At 57.9% G+C, this 20,716-nt stretch overlaps 1 protein-coding gene across 1 annotated transcript in view; it reads left to right on the forward strand.

Annotated features, from left to right (window-relative positions):
- Nucleotides 1–4,486: 4,486 nt before the first annotated feature.
- Nucleotides 4,487–20,716, forward strand: part of VSTM2B (V-set and transmembrane domain containing 2B) — a 29,479-nt gene continuing 13,249 nt past the window's right edge. The window contains exons 1-4 of the mRNA XM_086349767.1: nt 4,487–5,093; nt 5,632–5,816; nt 6,771–6,800; nt 7,699–8,140. Coding sequence (XP_086205893.1) covers nt 5,012–5,093; nt 5,632–5,816; nt 6,771–6,800; nt 7,699–8,140 — 739 coding nt within the window. The 5' untranslated portion in view covers nt 4,487–5,011. The remainder of the gene's footprint in view (nt 5,094–5,631; nt 5,817–6,770; nt 6,801–7,698; nt 8,141–20,716) is intronic.

Below are 20,716 nucleotides of genomic sequence, written 5' to 3' on the forward strand. Positions count from 1 at the left end.
CCTTCCCTTGCGTCTGTGCCATTCAGGGGCTGAAGCCCCAGGGTCTTCCTCCCAGGATGCAGGGCAGAGGAGGGCAACAGGAGCCACCACCCCCACATCTCAGGCACTCGATCCCCCCATCACCCAGGACAGAGACCCCTGGGTGCAGGGAGGGCCCACCTCTGCTGCCCACACTGCCCTCCGTCCAATGCAGCTGGCTGGAGCTGTGCCCTCAGGGGACGTCGCCTGGGGCTGGACTTCTGGGTTATCCCTGGACACTAGTGGCGAGTCAATGACTAAACCAGCAAAAATGAAAGTCCCCGTAAATCTGATCTTTTCCTTTAAGCTGTTGGGTACACAGAGTGTGGCCAGGATTATTGATAGAAAAGTTTATGGATGGGCTGCATCTTAAAATGAAAACACATTACCCAAAATCAATGTTGCTGGATGTGGTTCAGGGAGGACAGGAAAGGTCAGCGGAGACAAGAATACCGAAACCAAAACTCCAAGAGGACGTGAACATTAAAGCAAATTTTGAAAGTGAGTTCCAGGAAAAACATTTACGTAGGGCTATAATTTAAGGGTGCTTTCATGAGAGGCTGGGCAGTCTTTCTAAGTAGCATTTTTGAAGCATCTTTGAGAGTCCGGTGAGTTCATCCACAAAATGGTATTGACAAGTGCTGCATACGCCAACTTGCAGCCCAATCAAAACAGCACGTGCTGGAGGTGGGCATGAATTAGAGACCTGCCGATGGGCACAAGCAGGCCCCCAGGCAGAGCCGGACCAGCGGGTCAGGCGGGTTGAGCGCCTATTGGTCACATTACAGGAGCGCTCATTTCCAGACCCCTGTACACAGTGATCCCGCAGGCATTTCAGAGCCTGTGGACACAGAGAGGAGGGAAAAAACCTGGAAGCCAAAAGGGGGGCTGTCACTGCCTACTGATGAGCACTAGGGACCAGCCATGCAATAGTTCTGAAACACTCTGACAGGTCCATCTGTGGGAAAGCAGTTTCATCTCACGTGGCCAACGCTGTCCCTAAACAGGGCATCTTTGTGGAAGCCTAGGGGACACCGGCAGCTGGCAGGGCTGAGGAGCTCTGGTCCCCAGAGAGCAGTTTTCCTTTGGGGAAAACTGACACACTTTGTCACAGATGCCTTCTTTAGAGCTTCCAATGGAGACCATGGCCCACTACGACTCAGTGAGAAGGGACTGGCTTCCCTGCAGGGGGCAGCCTGGCCAGGCTTCGGCCAGGACGGTGGGGGCTGCTGCCTGGCAAAGGCTAGATAGAAGAGACTGAAGGCCACGACCTGCCCACGAGGGAAGCCCCAGGAACGGAGCAACCATGCCCTCTGGGACACTCCTGACAGGGCTCCTGCTTCCTACAGCACAGAGCCCTAGGCACAGGTCAAACCCAGCCTGGAGGTAAAGACACAGAGAAGAAAGATGCAGCTGCGGCCTCAGTCTAGGAGACAGGAGGGAAGAGCAGACCCACTCAGCACAGAGCTGCAAAGCAGCCTTGTCAGGCGCCGCCAGTCAAGGGCGGAGGAGCCTTGCTGTCTACACCAATTCCAGGTACGGGACCACAGTCTCATCTGGGGTGGGGCTGTTTGAGCTAAAATTAGGACCTCAGAGGGAGACAGACCTGGTTTAAGCCTTACTTGCCTGTGTGACTGTGGGCTAGTTCCTCAAACTCTCTGAGCTCCAGGACCACACTTCTAAGATGGGTAAAATCAGTCTACCACACAGGAGTAGGTACCCACCATTATAGGGGTTAAATGAGCCCATTCATTCACTCCACAAATATTTATTGAGCACCAACTATATGTCGGACCCTGTTCTAGGTGCTGGAGATACATCAATGAGTGTAGACTCTACAGATCTCTGTGCCATTATAAATAAGGATATTGGATCGTGTGTTGGAAGGAAGTTGGCGCTAAAGAAAGGAGAAAAAGAAGCGCAAAGTCAGGGACTGGGAGTGTTGGAGGTAGGGATGGAGGAGTGCAGACTGCATATTAAAACTGTGACCCCAGTGGGCTTCACTGAGATGCGACTGCTTAGCAAAAGTCAGAAGAACCAGGTAACCGAGGAAGGAGTTTTCCAGCCAGACAAAACACACGGAGCAAAGGCCCTGGGTTGGGGGCACACCCTGTGGGTGGGGGCACACCCTGGGGTGGCATTGTAGGAAGGAGGCCAGTGTAGCCAGAGGATTCTGACCAAGAAAAAGACAGGAAGCAGGAGACGAGGACCAGGGAGGTGGAGGTGGGAGGCAGATGGTTTGACCCTGCCAGTCATTGCAAGGTCACTGATGTTTGTCCTGAATGAAAAGGGAGCCGTTGCAGGGCTTTGAGCAGAGGAAGAGTAATCTGATTTTGTTTGAGAAGGACTGCTCGGTTGTCATGTTGACAACTAATGCATGAAGAGTGCCTGGTACATGAAGAGTATGTAAAAATGTATAGCTATTATTATTAATAGTAACACTAATTTATGCTGTGGGAAAGAAATACCTTACCCCCACAAGGTGGTACAGGTTTAGAAGATTCACCAACCTTAAAGGTAAGCGAGGCATAACTTCCTCTAGCTGCAGGAATCCTCCCCCTGTGCATCCCTGATCACTGGCCCTCCGCCTCGATATGGTATCAGGACAGGAGACTGCTGCACCTCCAGGCAGGCCACTGCACAGTAGGCTAGCTCCTGCCATCATAACCCCGCTTGGAATCAGCCCCCAAATGAATTTGGTTTCCTAGAATCCCACCAGCATCCTGAGCCTGTGCAATATAGTGCAAGTCTGCCCCCTCCCTTCAGAAGCTGAGGACAGCAATGGGCCTGGTAGGGTTTTATATTCAGTGATCCAAGGGTGGTTTCCAAAGGAAGGTGGAATTTTTAAGGGAAAGCTCCCAGGGGGTGGGGGCTTGAAAGGACAGAAAGCAGCTGACAGCTGCCTCTCTGGGTCCCCTGGAGAGAAACTGTAGGATGAAGAGGAAGGCCCTGAGACATCCCTCCCTTCCTGGCCAGAGACCTTGGCCAACAAGGGCCCAAGAGATGAGCAACAGTGTCCTAGGACCCAGGAATAACTCTTGGGCCACAGATGAGATGCTGAAATTCAGGCCTAGGAGGGGGTAGATGGACCTGCCCAGGGCACCCAGCTGGCAAAGACCTAGCTTAGAAAGGGCCTGCAGCTTCCCGGACCAAAATCAGCTGCTGGGAAGTGTTTGCCCAGTCGTATTCCGTCTCCTTGGTTCTTGGGGAACCCTCTGGTGGAGCCTCCAGAGAGGCTGGGGAATAGGGACAGCAGTCACATGAATCCACAGGGCACCTCTCATCTCGACCTCAGGTCAAAGCTAAGAGGTTAGGGATCGGGGGTGGAGACAGAGACGCTGAAGTCCGCTGCCTGGTTTCCCTTGGTGAAGGCAAGAGACGCCGAGCGCAGGCGTGGGACTCGCCCCTACAACTGTGTCCCTCCAAACCAAAAGCGCGCCCCACGTTTCCCCTCGGGGACCAGACTGCTCTCCCGCAGAGGGCTGAGGACGGAGGAGGCTCTGGGCGAAAGCTGTGAGAGGTCCAGGGTTTCCGGGGATGCGAAGCCAGGGATGGGCTTCGAAACCGCCCTTTGCCTCCTTCCTCTTGGGGATCCCCCCGGGCACCGGGTAAAGCGAGAGCTGCGACCCATGAAGAACAAGGGGGGACGCAAGGGCCACGATCGAGGCGCAGAAACCCCACCCCGCTCGGAGCCCTCCTGGGCCTGGAGTCGTGCCGGGCGCTCCGCAGCCACCCCGCCCCACCCCACCTCCGCCGTCACTCACTGCCGCCGCTCCGGCTTGCTCTCTCGCTCTCGGCGCCTCGGGCACCTGCTCGCCCCGCGCCGAGCGCTCACTTCTCACTCGCACGCTGCAGACTCCGGCGTGGCAGCCCGCACCGGCCCCGGCCCCGGCCCCGGCCCCGGCCCCGCGCGGCGCTCCACCCTGCTCCCGGGCCCGCGGCGCCCACCCTCCCGCGCCCCAGCCCGCCATGGCCTGGGCCGGGGACAAAGAGCGGGGCAGCTTTTTGTCCAAACCGGGGTAAGAAGTTGAGGGCGGGGGTCTGCGGAGAGGGCCTCGGACCCCGCGGGGCACAGGGATGCTAAGCGGCCGTCTCGGGCGACGGAGATGGAAAAGAAACAAGGGAGAGTTGGGGTGGGAAGACCCCCAGCCCAAGCGGGGGCGGGGCGGGGCTGCGCTCCAGCCAGAGACTGGCGGTCCCTCCAGGCGACCGGGCGGGGCGGGGGGAGCGCTCCGGAGCGGGGGAGGCGGGCTGTGGCAGAGAAAAGAAGGGGAGACAAGAAGGGAGGGAGGCGGCGGGAGGGCGCGGGTGATGCGGCGCTGGAGGCGGCCCGGCGCCGAGCCGCTGACCGCCCCCTCCCCTTCCCTTCCCCCTCCTCTCCCGCCCCTCCGGCTCCGGGGCCGCCACGCCGGACCCGCTCTCCCCGCGCTGCGCTGGGTCGGATGCCAGGTCTGCGCGCCGCGGCTGAGCGCCCACTCGCCCTGCGGAAAGAGCCGAGCAGGGACCGGCGGAGGCGGCAGCGGGAGAGCGGAGCGGCCGCCAGAGAAGGCGGCGGTGTGGAGCCGCAGCAGCAGGAGACCGGCAGGCAGAAACTCGGGGTTCCGAGGCGCGCGTTCTCCTGGCCAGGGATGGGTCCCGGCGCGGCCCGGCCCCCGACCGGCCCGCCGGGCAGAGACTGAATTGCGGGTCCCCAGAGTCCGGCGGACGACCGGACAAAAGGAAGCACGGACTGACTGACTGCCAGGAGCCTCCCGGCGGGACCTCGCGTTCCGCGCACCCGGAGCAGCGCCCCCCGCCGGAGCCGCGCCTGGCGAGCCGGCTAGGGAGCTGGACTGATTGGCGGCCGCCGGCGGCCGGGGGAGGGGGCGCCGCGCGGGGCCATGGCAGGCTCGAAGGCGTCCTAGCCCGAGTCCGACCGGATCCGAGCCCGCGCCGCCGCCACAGTCGCCTCTCCGAGCCCGGGTCCCCGTCGCCGCCGCGCCCCCTGCGGGAGATGGAACAGAGGAACCGGCTCGGCGCTCCCGGATACCTGCCGCCGCTGGTGCTGCGCGCCCTGCTGCTCTTCGTGGCCGAGGGTGAGAGCGGGAACTTTGCTGCCGCTGGGGTCTCAGGGGTCCTCGCCAGGGCCGCCAAAGCCAGCCTGTCCCGGCCGCCGCGGAGAAAGAGGCGGAGGAAGCGAAGGGGAAGGCTTCACGGTCTCCAGCGATCCTGATGTGCAGCCACTGCCCGGTGCGGTCGGGAGTGGAGAGCGGCGAAGGGTCGCGGCATCAGTGGCGCCCGCGCCCAGGTCCTTCGGAGCTGGACCCGGGGTCCAGCTGCGGCCAGGCGGCTCGTGGGGCGCCGGGAGTTGGCGCGCCCCAGCCTGGCGCTGGTAGTGAGGCCGGGCGCGGGGAAGAAGCGTGAGCCGCTCCCCGCCGCCCCGCCCGGACTGGAGGGAAGCGGCCTGCAACGGCAGCCGGTCTCTGCAGCGGCCCGGCAGCTGCTCGACCGGACTTGGCCAGTGCCTGGGCCGCGCGAGCAGCTGGGGGGTGGGAAGCACACGGCCCAGCGAGCCGGGGTGGCCCCGGGCCTCCGCCCCACAGCTGGTCACGCCTCTCTCTCCCCCGCCCCCAGCGACATTCACCGAAGTCCCCAAAGATGTGACCGTACGTGAGGGAGACGACATCGAAATGCCCTGCGCCTTCCGGGCCAGTGGAGCCACCTCGTACTCGCTGGAGATTCAGTGGTGGTACCTCAAGGAGCCTCCCCGAGAGCTGCTGCACGAGCTGGCGCTTAGCGTGCCCGGCGCCCGGAGCAAGGTAACTGGCCGCCCGCGCGGCGCCTGGGGTGACCGGGGTGAGGCAGGCAGGGCGCCGCCCCGTGGTGCAACCCATCTCCTCCCGTCCCCGTCCTCACAGCACCTTCAACAACAGCAGTTGTTACCCCCTAGGCGTTCGCATTGCCTTCACGGAAACCTCCCCTGAACTCCACGCCTAGCCCTAGGAAGCTACCCCTCATCCAGTTTGCCCGCTCTTGCCAGCTGCGGGTCCAGAGGGTAATGGGTGCCGGGTGTTGAAAGAAGACCAATTGCTGGGGCCGGGCTTTCCCTGTCCTCTGCCACTCTGAGGTCCCCAGGGCACACGGCCAAGCAGCTAAGCTCCTCCGGGCTGGGTTCCAGAGGCTGGCGGAGCACGCTGTACAGGTTACCTCCAGCCGCTGCAGGGTCAGAGGGACTTCCCCCTTTTGCCCATCTGCCTCTTAAACAGTTTCTAGCTCTGTTTCTCTCTCTCTCACGCACACACACACACCCACCTCCCCTCGCGCCGCGCGCACACACACACACACCGCACACCCACACCGCCTACCTTCGCTCTACACAGAGTCCCACCCTTTGCTCACATCTCCCATCGGGTCCTGTCCATGCAGCTTTCCAAGGGGTTTAGGGAAACACCATAGGGAATGGGGATGCTCCTCCGGAGGGAAATAGGTCTTCCTTCCCACCCAGGAGGCGATCCAGCCTCCCTTCCTTGGCTGGCAAGGGTGCTCCGGCAGCCCCTCCTTGGCCCGGCGCCATACTAGCTCCAAGCCCTGCTTCCTTCCGGATAAAACTCCTGAAAATCTCGATGTTCTTCCTGCCCTCCGCCGTGGCTACATCCCGAGCGGTTTCCAGTCTCAGCCTGCCTGCGGAGGATCCTCTTGCAGGAGGTGCGTCTGAGTTCTCTGAGCCTGAAGGCCAACAGCCTAATGTCTCTCTCTCCCTCTTTGCATTTTAGGTAACAAATAAGGATGCGACTAAAATCAGCGTAAGTGTGGAGCCCAGCGCGGGCCGCGGGAGACCCCTTCCGGCCGCTTTGAGCCCCGCAGCCTCCTCCCTCTTAGAAAGGCTCCTTGGCGGTGCGGTATAGGGCCCAGCTCACAGCCTGGCATTGTCGGCTGCTTGGCCTGTCCGTGCGCCATCTGTCGCCGGTCGTGGATCAGGTTCTCTTTTGCGTAAATCAAGGGTCCCAGGCCTGAATCTCCTTCCTCCTCTGTACGCTTGCCTGTAAAGCTCTCCTGCAGGCTCCTTGCCCTAGCTCCTGGCTCAGGACTGTGGGCCCCACTCCCAACCCGCACGCAGCCTACGCCCTGGCGGCGCCCTCTGAGGCAGCCCTCCGCTCTGCCTGGGTTGCGGGTCCCGGTGCCAGGCGCTGTGGGCTGGCTTGGAGTTGCGGTGGAGGGGAGGAGTCTTGCCAGGGTTGGGGAGGACATGCGCTAAGCCTTCCCGGCTGGAGATGGAAGGATCACGGCCTGGGGATGACCAGGGCCTCCTGTGCTTGGTTCGGAGGTGAGGGTTCCCTGGGAGCTTGGTGAGGGCCACAAAGCGGTTGGTCCCCGGCGTCTCCAGCAGCTCGCAGGGAGTTGAGCTTTGTCCACCGCTCCCTGCTGCCGCCGAGAGGCAAGTTCCTAGGTAGCAGGGACCCAGAGGGTGTGGCAGCAGCCTCTGCTTCCACTGCCTCCCAGCGAGGGCAGAGCGCTCGCTGAGAAGGGCTGGAGCTGGGAGCAGGTATCTGTGCACTATGAGGGCAGAGCGACTCTCCCTCGGACACCACCTCGGCCCTCCAGACTCTGGAATGAAGGAGCATTAGTGGGAGCGGATGTGAAGGCCCCGAGGGCGAGGCGCCGGCCTGCCCGCGCCCTGACCGAAGCCCCACTCTTTTGCAGACCGTGCGCGTGCAGGGCAACGACATCTCGCACCGGCTGCGGCTGTCGGCCGTGCGGCGGCAGGACGAGGGCGTGTACGAGTGCCGCGTGTCGGACTACAGCGACGACGACACGCAGGAGCACACGGCCCAGGCGCTGCTGCGCGTGCTCGCGCGCTTCGCGCCGCCCGACGTGCAGGCCGCGGAGGCCGTGTCCCACATTCAGAGCGGCGGCCCGCGCCGCCACGGCCCCGCCAGCGCCGCCCGGGCCGACGGCGCCCAGGAGCCCGGCCGCAGCGACAAGAGCCCGCCTCCCGGGGGCCCTCCCGCCGCCCCCGCCCCAGGCGTCCCCGAGGCCGCCGCCGCCTCCGCGGCGCACAGAGCCGCGACCACCGTGGCGGCCGCCGCCTCGTCCGCGCCGCCGCCGCCCCGCGAGGCGGCCCTTCTGCGCCAGAAGCACTCAGGTAAGGGCCCCGCGGGAGTCTTTCGCCGGACGGGCCGCCCCCGCTGCGGTCGGTCGCGGGCGCCGTCGGTGGGTCATCTGGCGGCAGCGTTCCCGGAACCCCGCCTCTGCTTTCTTCCCGCCGCTTTCCCGTCCTTACTGTCCGCTGCTGGGGGTGTTCACCACCCACGTTTATGACGGTGGGCGCCGCCCGGGGTACGCGAGGCTGGAGGCGGGGAGCTCGCTCTGGAGTTTGGGGAACCGGACCTCGGGGGCTGCACCCCAACAGCGTCGAGCCTGCTTGTCTCCTGAACACCCAGGGTGGGCAGTAGCACCCAGTCTAGAGTGAGAGGAGGCAGTTACAGTTCGGGTCTTGTAAGTCTGGGTGCCACCTTGACTGGACTGAACAGACACACTTTGTTGGAGCCCGCGTGGGTGGGCCTGGCTGCATGCGCTCTGCCCTCCTTGGCAAGCTCCAGGCGGTCCTAGACACCAGTTCGGCTATAATCGCCACTCCAGGCTCCTTTAGGCCCTCATGGGGGACCGGGTGAGGATGGAGCCCTGCCATTAATAGGAGGGCACCCGGAGATTCAGGGCTGCTCTCCCAGGGAGCTGAGAGGATCAGGGGAGGGGGAAGGGGCAAGGAGAGAAGAGAGTCAGAGAGCAGAGGGCTAGGATGAGGGACTGACTGCAGGCTGGAGGCAGGAGGGCCGGCTTAGCAGTGTGGGCTTTTACCCAGGGCAGGGGGGCCTACTGCACAGGGTGTCCCTCCTCCAAGGCACCCCTCACTCCCAGCACCTGCTCAAAGGTGGGACCTCAGAGATAGCTCAGCTCCAGGGCTCACTCCCTGTGGCTGCCTTTAAGCTTGTCACTCCCTCTCAGTCTTGTGGAGGCACAGACTCATAGAGAGCATCTCGATCAGCCTTGCAGCACTGAGAGTGCTGGGCTCCGGGACAGTCATATAAACCACCATAGGGTGGGGGAGCTGAAGCACACCGCCCTACTCTCATGGTTCTTTTTTTGTTTGTTTTGAAAGCCCCGTCCGACTCTTTGCGACCCCATGGACTATACAGTCCATGGAATTCTCAGGCCAGAATACTGGAGTGGGTAGCCTTTCCCTTCTCCAGGGGATCTTCCCAACCCAGGGATTGAACCCAGGTCTCCCGCTTTGCAGGCAGGTACTTTACCAGCTGAGCCACCAGGGAAGCCCTCTCAAGGTTCTTAAAGTGCAGACGCCCCGCCACCAGCATCCGCACTTTTAAGGATGCAGACTCCTGGGCTCCCCGATAAATCCAAGGACACCAGCAGCCTAGCCTCCCTCCCTGGCCAACCGTCTTAAGCCTTCAAACAGTTCAGTTTGCCTTCCACATTAGTTCAGTTGTTTCTCACTAAGTCACTCTCCCTGTGGAAGCTTCTCCATGGGATTCAGGCTCTTGGCTATATCTGGAGGCTTCATCCCTCTCAGGTCCCACACAGGTACCCACAAGACCTTCCCCCAGGCTAGGAGGGAAGGCGAGTCAGTTGGGAACTTGTGAAAGTCCTCTCCCCAAACTCGTCCACGTGTCTTGGAGCTTACCCCATTTCGGTTTAAGATAACATGAGTTGCTGTGCAGAACTCCAAAATGCCGGAGACTTAACACAATTCGAATATACTATTTCTGGTTTCCATCGCTGGGAGGAGGGGCTGAGGAGGAATGGCTCTGTTCCGTGCAGTCATTCAGAGATTCAGGCTGACAGAAACTCGACCATCTTTAAGAGGTGGCTTCCATGCTCACTCGTCAACGTACAGCCCGCAAACAAGGGAAGAGAGAATGGAAGCAGCCTTTCTCAACCCAGCTCCCTGAGCACACCAAGCCCCGGGGCTCTAAGGCTCACAAAGCATGTGATGAATCTTTCTTATGCATTTAGAATGGGTCTTGATATCTGTCATTTTTGGAAGACTGAGAAGATAGCCACTCAGGTAATTTTGGTAGAGTTCAGTTCTCTCAGAGAAAAGCTGATGTGGAGAATGGCAATGGAAGTTGGTAAAGGCCATGCCTAGAAGTGGTCAATATTACTACCACCCTCATCCATCAGCCAGAACTCAGTCTGATTGTTCAACAGATGCAAGCAGGGTAGAAAGTGTAGTCCTTGGCTTGACAGCTGTTCTCAAGTCTCATCTCTTCAGGGTAGAAGAGGAGCTTAAATCACGGGGACAAAGCCATCTCTGGCTAGCACGCTGGAAAAGGGTTACTAGGGATACTGGAAAAGGGTTACCGGCCTAGATACTGCTGCTTGGTGAAGAAAACACCCTCTGCCCCATCCCTTGGGCTCTAGCAAGTAAACGTGTGTCTTGGGCTGGAACATTCCTCTGGGATGTCCCATAGACTATAAGCAGAGCAGAGGATGTGGCGCACCAGGAGCCCAGATATGAGTTGTGTTTCCTTCCTTTACTGGCTGTGTGATTTTAGGCATGTGACTTACCCTCTCTGAAAGTATTTCTTTTAGAAATACTTCAGTAATCCCTGACCTCAGAGGGAACTCAACATGGAAACTGCTCTATAAAGTTCACTATTATCACCAAGGCCATTATATTCTCTGAGCGAAGAGGAGAGGAAGAAGGAGATGAAGCGAGTGGCTGGTGGTTGGGGGCCAGGCTGAGGAAGGTCTTGAATGCTGAGTGGAGCAACAGGAGCCATTAAAGTTTTCGGTAAAGGAAGCCCTGTGTGATAAAAGGTCATTCCTGCTCGATCTCCCTCCTCCCTGGGCAGAGCTTGACCCCTCGAGCCTCATCACGACTGACCTGACTCTGCCCGGCACAGCTGTCAGAGCTCCAGTCTCTGGGCCTGACCGTAGGGAAGCTCCAGATAACGCATCGCTCCATCAGGGACCTAGCCACGGAAGTTGGCATGGACAGTGCCTTCTTTCTGGAAGTCCTTAGGTCAGCCCCGTTCTGATGGCACTTGCCAGCCCAGGCGGGGGCTCCTCTGCCCTCCCTGGGGTGAGAAGCAGTACTACTTTCCCCCAGAAAGCAGAGCCAGCGGGGCTGCCAGCAGGGCTCACGGGGCGGCACGACCGGGATGGCGTGTGCTGGCCCTAAGGCCTCTGTCGCCCCAAAGCCACTGCTGGCTCCTGCACAGGTCAGCAACCACACAGACACACCGCAGAAAGAGCCCCGGGTTCCTCTCCAGCTGTGTGCAAGCCCAGGAAGGTGGGCCCTCAGCTGGAGGGCCAAAGGCTTGTGTCCTCCATTCTCTAGATGAAGCTCCAAAGAGAATCACTGTGCTGCGGGCCCCTCTGTGGCCCACTCTTGGTGTAAAGAAGTGGATCAGAGGACTTCTAATCCACACACGTACCCGACAGCTTGATGCCAAGGGGGCACGCATACTGTCTTCAGTGTCCCAGCCTGCCTCACCTGCTGCGCCTGGGGGCTGTGGGTGGGATGAAGGCTGCAGCTGGGTTCTGAGTCACGGGCACTACCAGCCTTTCTGCAGGGCTGTGTTGTCGAGCAGCTCTCGGTTCTGCCGAGCCTCTCTGGGATGCAGCAGGCAGCCGATCACTCAGAGCCAGCAGCAGTGTGAGTCAGAGAGGGAGCTCACGGTGATGATCGCGGACTTGCTCCCCGCCCCCACCACTCTCCTCACCCAACTCTCTCGGTTCTTGGCAGCTTAGAGGGGGAAGGACGAGAAAGGATTGTGGCCACTTGGTTACCAGGCAGGCGTGTCTGCAGAGCGTAACAGAGAGGGTGCTGGTGGAGCAGATGGCACATTCGAGCAGATTCTTGGAGGAGAGGCAATGAGAGTATTTTTTAAAGGTGTGAACAAGGTTAGGACAGCCAAGGATGAGAACTGGCCCCCAGCTCATAGCAGTGGGAATCATTAGCACCTTTGACCTGGAAGGGCAAAGGGAGGGGGCAACTAGCAGAATCCAGAGAGGTCAGGTGGACAGAGAGACCGGAAGAGCTGAGGCCTTGGGAGAGGGACATACTGACCCCCGGTGGCCTGGCAAGACCCCCCTCTCCTGCTGACCTCTAGTCCCCTGTCAGGGTCTCCCAGTGACCACACCCTCCTGGGAGCTGAGGACAAGGGCACCTAGGTGATGCAGCCTTACAGGCCAGCTTCTCGGGGCTCAGAGCAGAGTGGGGAAAGGCGAAGGGTGGATGTGGAGTGACAGAGGCAGCAAGCTGGCTCTCGAGGGAGGAAGATGCATCCTGCCCCGGCCCAACACCAGGACAAACCCAGAGCTGAGTTCCTAATGAAAGAGGTCATCTAATCTCTGAGCTGAATGGATACACTGGCTATTTCAGATTGGCAGCCTCAGAGATGGTCCCAGCCCAGCTCCCCAGTCACCTAAGCAGTTGCTCCTGGGAGAAAATCAGAAGCCCCAGACAACACTGTGTCACTGTTTTTAAAGCAAGCCTCTTTGCTAACGCCAGGAAAGGGGTGAGGGGACTTACTCAAAGCTTTGTTTTCAGCTTTCTCACAGCCAGGCCAGAAAAGCCTTCCTGTGCCCTGTACATGCCCAACACAGCCAAATACATATTTGCACTAAAAGTTTATGTTCAAAAACTCATTCATTTCACGTCTAATTTGTCAGGAGACATTTTGATATTTGTGCCTAAAAATAACATGGGCTGGATTAGCACAACAGAGCCAGCATAGGAGATTGGGGTCCTTCATAGCCATGTTCATAAATCTGATCCTAATTAATTTGAAAACTGACCTATTTTTCATGAACACTTAGCTGCTGGTTACCATTTCTAGAAGAAAAAAAGAGAGAAAACAAAACAGTATCTTCCAGACAAATCCTTCAACTGGAAGGTTGCCACAGTGAAGCCAAGTGTGGCCTCAATAGAATATAGTTTGCAACTGACTGGCTTGTATGTTGGCAAGAGGTTCCCCTTTGCAGGGACCTGGGAATCAGCTCCGTGGTGTGTGAACCTCTAATTAGCCTCCAGGCTCCAGTTCAGAGAAGAGCCACCCTGGCCCCTACAGAGAGCCAGCTGGATGTGGGAAATTGATGCCTGGTACCCACCCAGAGAACTGAGTCTCAATATTTCAATTAATAATGAGAGAAAGACACAAGCAAGGTCATAGGTGTGATGGCTTTAGAGAGATTGTTACTGCTGGGAGCCATCCAGGGGAGCATCCTTGGCAGTCACCATGGCAACCGTAAACCATGACAGAAGAGGGCTGTGGACAAGGTGAAGGGAGCTCCTCTCAGCCCGGGGCCCCTGGTGGACAACAAAGCCAGCAGAAATGCCAGTGTGACCAGAGAGAATCTCCGTGTGGTGGGCGGGTTTCCAACAGGGCCGGCAAAGGCAGGCAGCAGTCACCCGGTCTCCCCTTCTCCCCAGACCCACAAGGACCTGACAACCATCACCTTAAATAAATAGCCTGCTCCTCCCTCAAGCTCTGATGTGACACAAGGGTCGTAATTGAAGAGAAAGTGAATCTGGCAGAGGTTTTCCCAGAGAGGAGAAGGTGAAACTCTGAGCATCCTGAAAGAGAACATGAAGGGACTTCACAAAGTAAATGGCTGAGCCTCATCGCTGGCAGGAGGCAGCCGCATCCTGCAGACGCGTGTAGGTGTCCACGTCACGGCCTCCCGTCCCTCACTGGCCAGTCCTATGGTTGCCTCGAGCAGGAACCAGCGAGGACAGCCAGACTCGGCTCAGGGCACCAAGGGCGCCCCCGGGACTCCAGCACAAAGCTGTTTGCATCAGCGGGAGTCCCGGGCAGCACAGCCCTGGCCCAGACGAGGCTGACAGAGGAGGCCTGCTCTAGGCAGTGCGAGACCTCAGGCTGGAAGGAGGCGCCTGGGCTTCGTCCCCCTCTTAGATCAGTCCTGGGGAAGTTCCCAGGGGGCCTCTCTTTCCCTCCCAACTCTGTGCCCCATGGATTGAGAAAGTCACACCAGGTGGAAGGGCCTTTTTTGTCTATCATCCAGCTATGAGTCAGCTCACAACACAGCCATTCTCTCAGCACCCGGGAGACCCCAAACTAAGGAGGAAAAACCGTACTGCAGATCGTCATAATGATAAAGAATACTTGCATTTCACTGAGCACTAGGTGTGTGTCACGCTAGCATCTCACCGGTGTCCCCCGTTTCTACATGACCCCTTCTGCCCCACTCCATCAAACAGCCCCTGCCCCAGAGCCCAGATTCCTTCCTTCCCTAGCCGGGGCGGCAGCCCCACGGGAAGAGTGGAGAGCCAGGCTTTCTAAATGTCACCGGGAGCCGAACCCACCAAGGAGCTTCTCATTAAATACGCCAGGCGCACACTTTAAAAGCTCTGAATATTAAGGATTCCCCAAGCATCCATGGGAATAAATGAGGTCAAGTGCTTTTGTAATACGATATTGATTACTGCTGCCCCATGTGGACAGAGGCAAGGGCTTGGCTGTGGTCTAAACCTCTAAGCTTTACGGGTGCTGACTCGGTTTTAAGATACCTTTGCAGCACAGGATAAAAAAAGAAAGTATCATCTTTTCTATTCCCCCATGCTTTGCAGGCATCTCTTAGAATCTCCAAAACAGTGAGAAGCTTCCCTTTGTCTTACATAAGGGTTTCAGGAAAGTTTAAGATTACAAGCAAACAGGCCCAGCATTTGCAACTGCCGATCCCCACCTTTTCGTTATGAAGGATGACAAACCTCCTTCCCTGGGATGAGGCTTCTAGGGGAAACAGTCCGCTTGTTGGTGGCTTTGGTGTTCTCAGGAAAGTGAAGTGAAGTCGCTCAGTCGGGTCTGACTCTGCGACCCCATGGGCTGTAGCCACCTAGGCTTCTCCATCCAAGGGATTTTCCAGGCAAGAGTACCAGAGTGGGCTGCCATTTCCTTCTCCAGGGTTCTCAGGGAAAGTTCTCTAAGTGCAGGATGGATTACCCAGTCCAGTCTTCTCTGGGGTAAGGCTTAGCTGCTGGTGAGCAGAGAGCCGTGGAAGGGGCTGCCGGGTGCTCAGCAGCAGCGGGCCCTCGCTCAGGTCTTCTCAAGCCACACCTCCACCAGCTGGCCCTTGAGAGGCAGGCCTTGTGAGTCTCGGCCCTGCGTGAGCATCCTGGGTGAGGCCATTTCTGGAAAGTACTGGTGGTCCCATTCCGTCATTACCTCTCCCTGGGCTGAAATATCAGCACCACATTGGGCTGGCTTCTGGTCTTTGTGGTTCAAGGAGAGTGTTTTGGGGGCCCCACCATTCACCAGCTCACCCACGCCCATGCGTTCTGCTCCCTCCAGCTCAGAAGTGACCACCCCGCCAGAGGGCTCCTCAGGCGTGAAGGCCAGCTGTGCACAGGGCACCTCTGGAGTGTGCCCAGCTGGACACCCAGTGCTGATAAGGGAGGAGGCTACGGTCAGCCAGGCTTCCCTGCAGCTCAGCTGGTAAAGAATGCGCCTGCAGTGCAGATCCCGGTTCGATCCCTGGGTCAGGAAGATCCCCTGGAGAAGGGATAGGCCACCCTTCCAGTACTCTTGGGCCTCCCTGGTGGCTCAGCTGGTAAAGAATCTGCCCACAGTGCAGGAGACCAGGGTTCCATCCCTGGATTGGGAAGATCCCCTGGAGGAGAGCATGGCAACTCACTCCAGTTTCCTTGCCTGGAGAATCCCAGGGACAGAGGAGCCTGGCGGGCTGCAGTTCATGGTGTCGCAAAGAGTTGGACACGACTGAGCGACTAAGCACGCACACACGCTTGGTCAGTCAGGGCCTAGGCAAGCTCTCTTACAGGAGCTGCCCACTATGGTGGAAAAGACAAAACAAACCTGAGAAAGGCTGACAACAGCTCAGGAGAAAGTTACCACTTTTCCAACCACTTAATTCTTCCTCTGACATTTCAGACATTCCTTAGTATTCGGCTAAGCTGGTTCACGGGCAAGCCAGTGTTTGAATGCCAACCAGGCTTCCTATTTCTGGGCCTCACAGAGCTCCGGCCACCCAGAAGTCACAGTCCATGCCTCATTCTCTCGCCCTTCATAAGGACTATGCTTCTCATTTTCCACGAGTCCAAGTGCTTGGATTCCAATCCTGACCCGTCACTTCCCACCCGCCACAGGCAAGTTCTCACATCTGTTATCATCTGGGTGACACCAGGGCCCACGCAGGACCAGAGGAGATAATCCTCAGAAAGAGTGGGGCTTCGCATAGGCCGGGCACCTAGAAAACACCCACTGATGTTGGCTGTATCAGCATTGTTCGTGGGAATGGCACTGACTGTCCCGGGTCGTTTCTTGAACGTTTCTGGGGGCTGGACAGGGCGCTCCGATCTGAGACTTTGCCCTGAGACATGTTTCCCTCTGTGCAGTGAGTGCATCATGGGGCTAAAGGTGAGGAGACAGCTGATGGCACTTCAAACAGAAAATGCCCTCAGACTGCAAATGGCTCAGCGAGGTGCTATTTTCGTCCTTTCTCCTTGCCATTTGGAGGGGGAGGAAAGGAAGTGGGGATAATGCCATGTCCTCATTCTTCCCTGGCTGCAGCTATTTTGCATGAGTCAGGAGCAAGGTGAGCAAGGACAGGTTCAGTATGGTTCCTCGCGTCCCACCTGCTCACATCTGGGCACCTGGCCCCGAGTGATGGTCAGGCAGCCGAACAGTCTCCAGGGCCGACCTGGACTGGAGAGGGGGTGCCAGTGCCCTCCTCACTGAGACTCTCACCACGCGAGGTAGAGCCGCGTGTGCAGGGGTGGGCGTGTGGGTGATGGGTCAGGCCTCTGCTGCAGGTGTGGGCCTACACGGTCTCCCATGCACTCTGGCACTGAGACTCTCACCACACGAGGTAGAGCCGCGTGTGCAGGGGTGGGCGTGTGGGTGATGGGTCAGGCCTCTGCTGCAGGTGTGGGCCTACACGGTCTCCCATGCACTCTGGCACTGAGACTCTCACCACACGAGGTAGAGCCGCGTGTGCAGGGGTGGGCGTGTGGGTGATGGGTCAGGCCTCTGCTGCAGGTGTGGGCCTACACGGTCTCCCATGCACTCTGGCACTGAGACTCTCACCACACGAGATAGAGCCGCGTGTGCAGGGGTGGGCGTGTGGGTGATGGGTCAGGCCTCTGCTGCAGGTGTGGGCCTACACGGTCTCCCATGCACTCTGGCACTGAGACTCTCACCACGCGAGGTAGAGCCGCGTGTGCAGGGGTGGGCGTGTGGGTGATGGGTCAGGCCTCTGCTGCAGGTGTGGGCCTACACGGTCTCCCATGCACTCTGGCACTGAGACTCTCACCACGCGAGGTAGAGCCGCGTGTGCAGGGGTGGGCGTGTGGGTGATGGGTCAGGCCTCTGCTGCAGGTGTGGGCCTACACGGTCTCCCATGCACTCTGGCACTCTGGCTTTTGTGTTGGTACCTGCTTGGATGCATTCTCTGATGACTGCTTGGCACCGAGGGACCCACGGGGAGAGGGTGGGATGAAGAGCGGGCTATATGCAGAACCAGGAGGCCAGGACCCCTTCAGGCCCACATGAGCCTCCCTCCCACCGGGCACTGCAGGCTTACCCTGAAGGAGGTCTGCCCGCCTTTACCGGATGAACACAGGCAAAGATCCAGAGCCCCGCCCTCTCTGCCCCCTGGCCCCTGCCCATCGGCTCTCCTTGAAGAAATCTTGGTTTTCTCTAAGCCAGGAAAGCCCAGCTGCAATGTCAGATCCTTACAGCAACTCATTACAGTTGATTCTCACACGAATGCCGCTTAGCGCAGAGGAAGGATCTTTAATAAACCCCCGGGGAGACGGACCTGACATGGTTCCGTGGCTTATTCTGAGCTGGAGCTGCAGTGGGGGCTCCTAGCTAACTGTGTCTGGTCTGATGGAGGGTGGCCACTGCCCCGGGCATCTGATAGACCCAGCCCCTGCTTTAGGGAGAAGCTGATTGCCCAACAGTGCTGGCCAGAGAAGCAGGTGCTTGAGAATGACTCAGGGCTCATAAAGGGTACGACCGGGGTGGGCTGGTAGTGGGGGATCACTCCACAGAGGGAAGGACGGTTCTCTGACCCTGCATCTCAAGGGGCCTTATCCATCCTGAGCACCCAAGAGGGCCCCGCTGCTGTCTTGGGCCCCCACATTTCCCTCGTGTCCTGGGACTGATGCCCTGGGCAGGCAGGCAGAGTTCATTCTCACGTCTTTGTCCCCAGCACCCCACACTCACATTCCCTGGGCCTGGCACTAATTTGCTCATTCATTCATTTACTTGTACGTTCAGAAAACATCCATTGAGCATCTTATGTGCAAGATCTGTGCTAGGCACTGAGAGCACATGTGAACAAGATCAACAGTGTCCTAGGAGTCTGAAGAGAGGGACATGGCATGACTATTGATCAGTCACACAGCAAGGAGGAATCTGCAGCCATTGCTGGCACTCTAAATGAAGGACCCATGGGCTATGGCCCAGTCAGGAAAGGGCCCCTGACGGGACAACAGTTAAGCCATAAGCTGGGTGATAATTAAGAGTGGGCTTGAGAACGAGAGAGAGTAGGGCCTTCCAAGAAGAGGGGCAGCATGTGCAAAGATCCTCTGGCAAGAGGGAGCAGCGGGGTACAAAGGCCTGACAGAGAGTTAGTGTGTCTAGGGCACAGAGAGCAAGAAGAGGCACAGGGGAATTAAGTGAAGAGGAGTTCAGGTCATACCCCAGGGAGGCTTTGGCTCTTGGCCATGGATGGGAACAAGTGGCTGGCAGGGCGTGATGCTTTCTGAAATAACATCCTGGCTGCAGCTGTGGAGGCTGGAGAGGTAGGAGCAGAGTGGATATGGGGAGACCACTTCAGAGCCAGTAATCCAGCCAAGAGGTGACAGGGCCAGGACTAAAGGTTTGCATGGATGAGGGACAGGATGGATGGAGAGATGAACTGGAAAACAAATGTCTGATGAATGAGTGAGGGAAAGATGTGTGACTGGATGACAGAGGTTGGGGGGAGTGAAAGGAAGGATGAAGGGACATGTGGCTGGCTGGAAGGAATGTGTGGGAAAAGGCTAAGACTGAGCGGCTGGATGGGAGACGGGGACAGAAAGAAGGATGAGTAGATACTTATCCTTGGATGAGTATCTTGTTTCATCGTATGGATGAAACACGAATGCAAGATGGGCCCAGCAGGAGGAGTGGGGCTGGAAGAGGAGACATGCCTGGGGTCAGGATTCTCCACACCTGACCTCTGCACACCCAGGCCACATCCTCCAGGAAGGGGAAGCCAAAGGGAGAAAGGTCCCAGGTGGTGGTGTGGACCAGTTTCATGCCAGGTCATGCCTCTGCCTGCCGGCCCTGGGCCACAGAGAGGACAGGCAGAGCAAGGGGACACAGCCAATTCCCAGCCTGCCCCAGCTCCCTTAACCCCTCAGCCTGCAGAAGGCACCTCTGTCCCTTGCTGTGAGGGGCAGGAGCAGACACTGGGCATTCTGGAGGATGCAGCCTGGCAAAGACTTGATGATGACTGTCCATGTAAAAGTTAAATATATTTTTTCAAGCATTTAAAAAGTCACATCTCCAGGTAGGCAGATGAGTAGCTGCATTTGCATTAAAAACTAATGTAACAAAAATACACAAGGCAATAATTCATAATGCAGTCTATTCTACAGAGTCATCTTTTAATGCGTGACATATCCTGGGCAGCTCCTCTGTGCTAATTTTATTTAATGAGCACATGTTATAGAATTTTCAGAGCACTGTCCCTGGGCAATTAAAATGCGTGAACCTTTTCAGTCCAATTGTGTTCCTGAAGAAAAGTCCTCAGTGTGAAAAAGAAAGAAATGTCCAGGTGTTGCCAAGGTGGACTCTAGAGAAAGTTGCTGCTGTTGTGTTCTGCTGTGCTGGCCTTGGGGACCTGCAGCCCTTCTCCCCTGGCCCTGGGCCTCAGGCTGTCAGTCCTGCTTTTTCTTGGCCATGCCCAGCTCTCAGGCCTGGACCCACACTGTGAGAAGCCCTCCTTGAGCAGGCACTGATTGAGTGCCCACTGTTTGCCTGACCTGGTTAATCTGGGCACACTCTGCACCGAGAGACATAAATGCTATGCAGGGGACCAGTGGGAGCTAAAGCAGGCTGCAGTGCCTCAAAGAGAAGCAGGGACCACCCCTTGAAGCACTGACAGGTCTCCCCTTCCTCATCTGTGTACTGGGCACACCAGCATTCTGGCATCTCCAACTCTGTGAGTTTTAGGTCTGGAAGGGGCCATAAAGAGTCCCTAATGAGTGGTTCCCAAACTTTGTTCCTTGGAGCCCCGGGCTTCCCAGCCCTGCCTCTAGCCACAAACAAAGCAGTTTTCCTTCTAATCTTTTTTTTCTTTTTGGGGAGGTGGGGGTTGTTGGGGGTGTGGGGAGAAGAGTGACTTTTTTTTTGGCCACAATGCTGGGCATGTGGAATCCTAGTTCTCCAGCCAGGGATCAAACCCATGTGCTCTGCATTTGAAGTGCAGGGTCTTAACCACTGGACCATCAGGGAAATTCTCCCTCTAATGGTTTTAAATATTGAGGTTCCACGCAGCAATTAGCTTGAAAAAGGAGGTCTACTGCTTTAAAAGATTTTAAAACTGATTTAGCCTATGGTCCGTCTGACAGAATGTGGTCCACTGGAGAAGGAAATGGCAAGCCACTTCAGTATTCTTGCCTTGAGAACCCCATGAACAGTCAAAAGGCAATATGATAGGATAC

This window comes from Bos grunniens, chromosome 18 (assembly GCF_055505025.1).
Source record: "Bos grunniens cultivar Pamir isolate PY7600 chromosome 18, Bosgru_T2T1.0, whole genome shotgun sequence".
In the NCBI taxonomy this organism is placed as follows: Eukaryota; Metazoa; Chordata; class Mammalia; order Artiodactyla; family Bovidae; genus Bos; species Bos grunniens.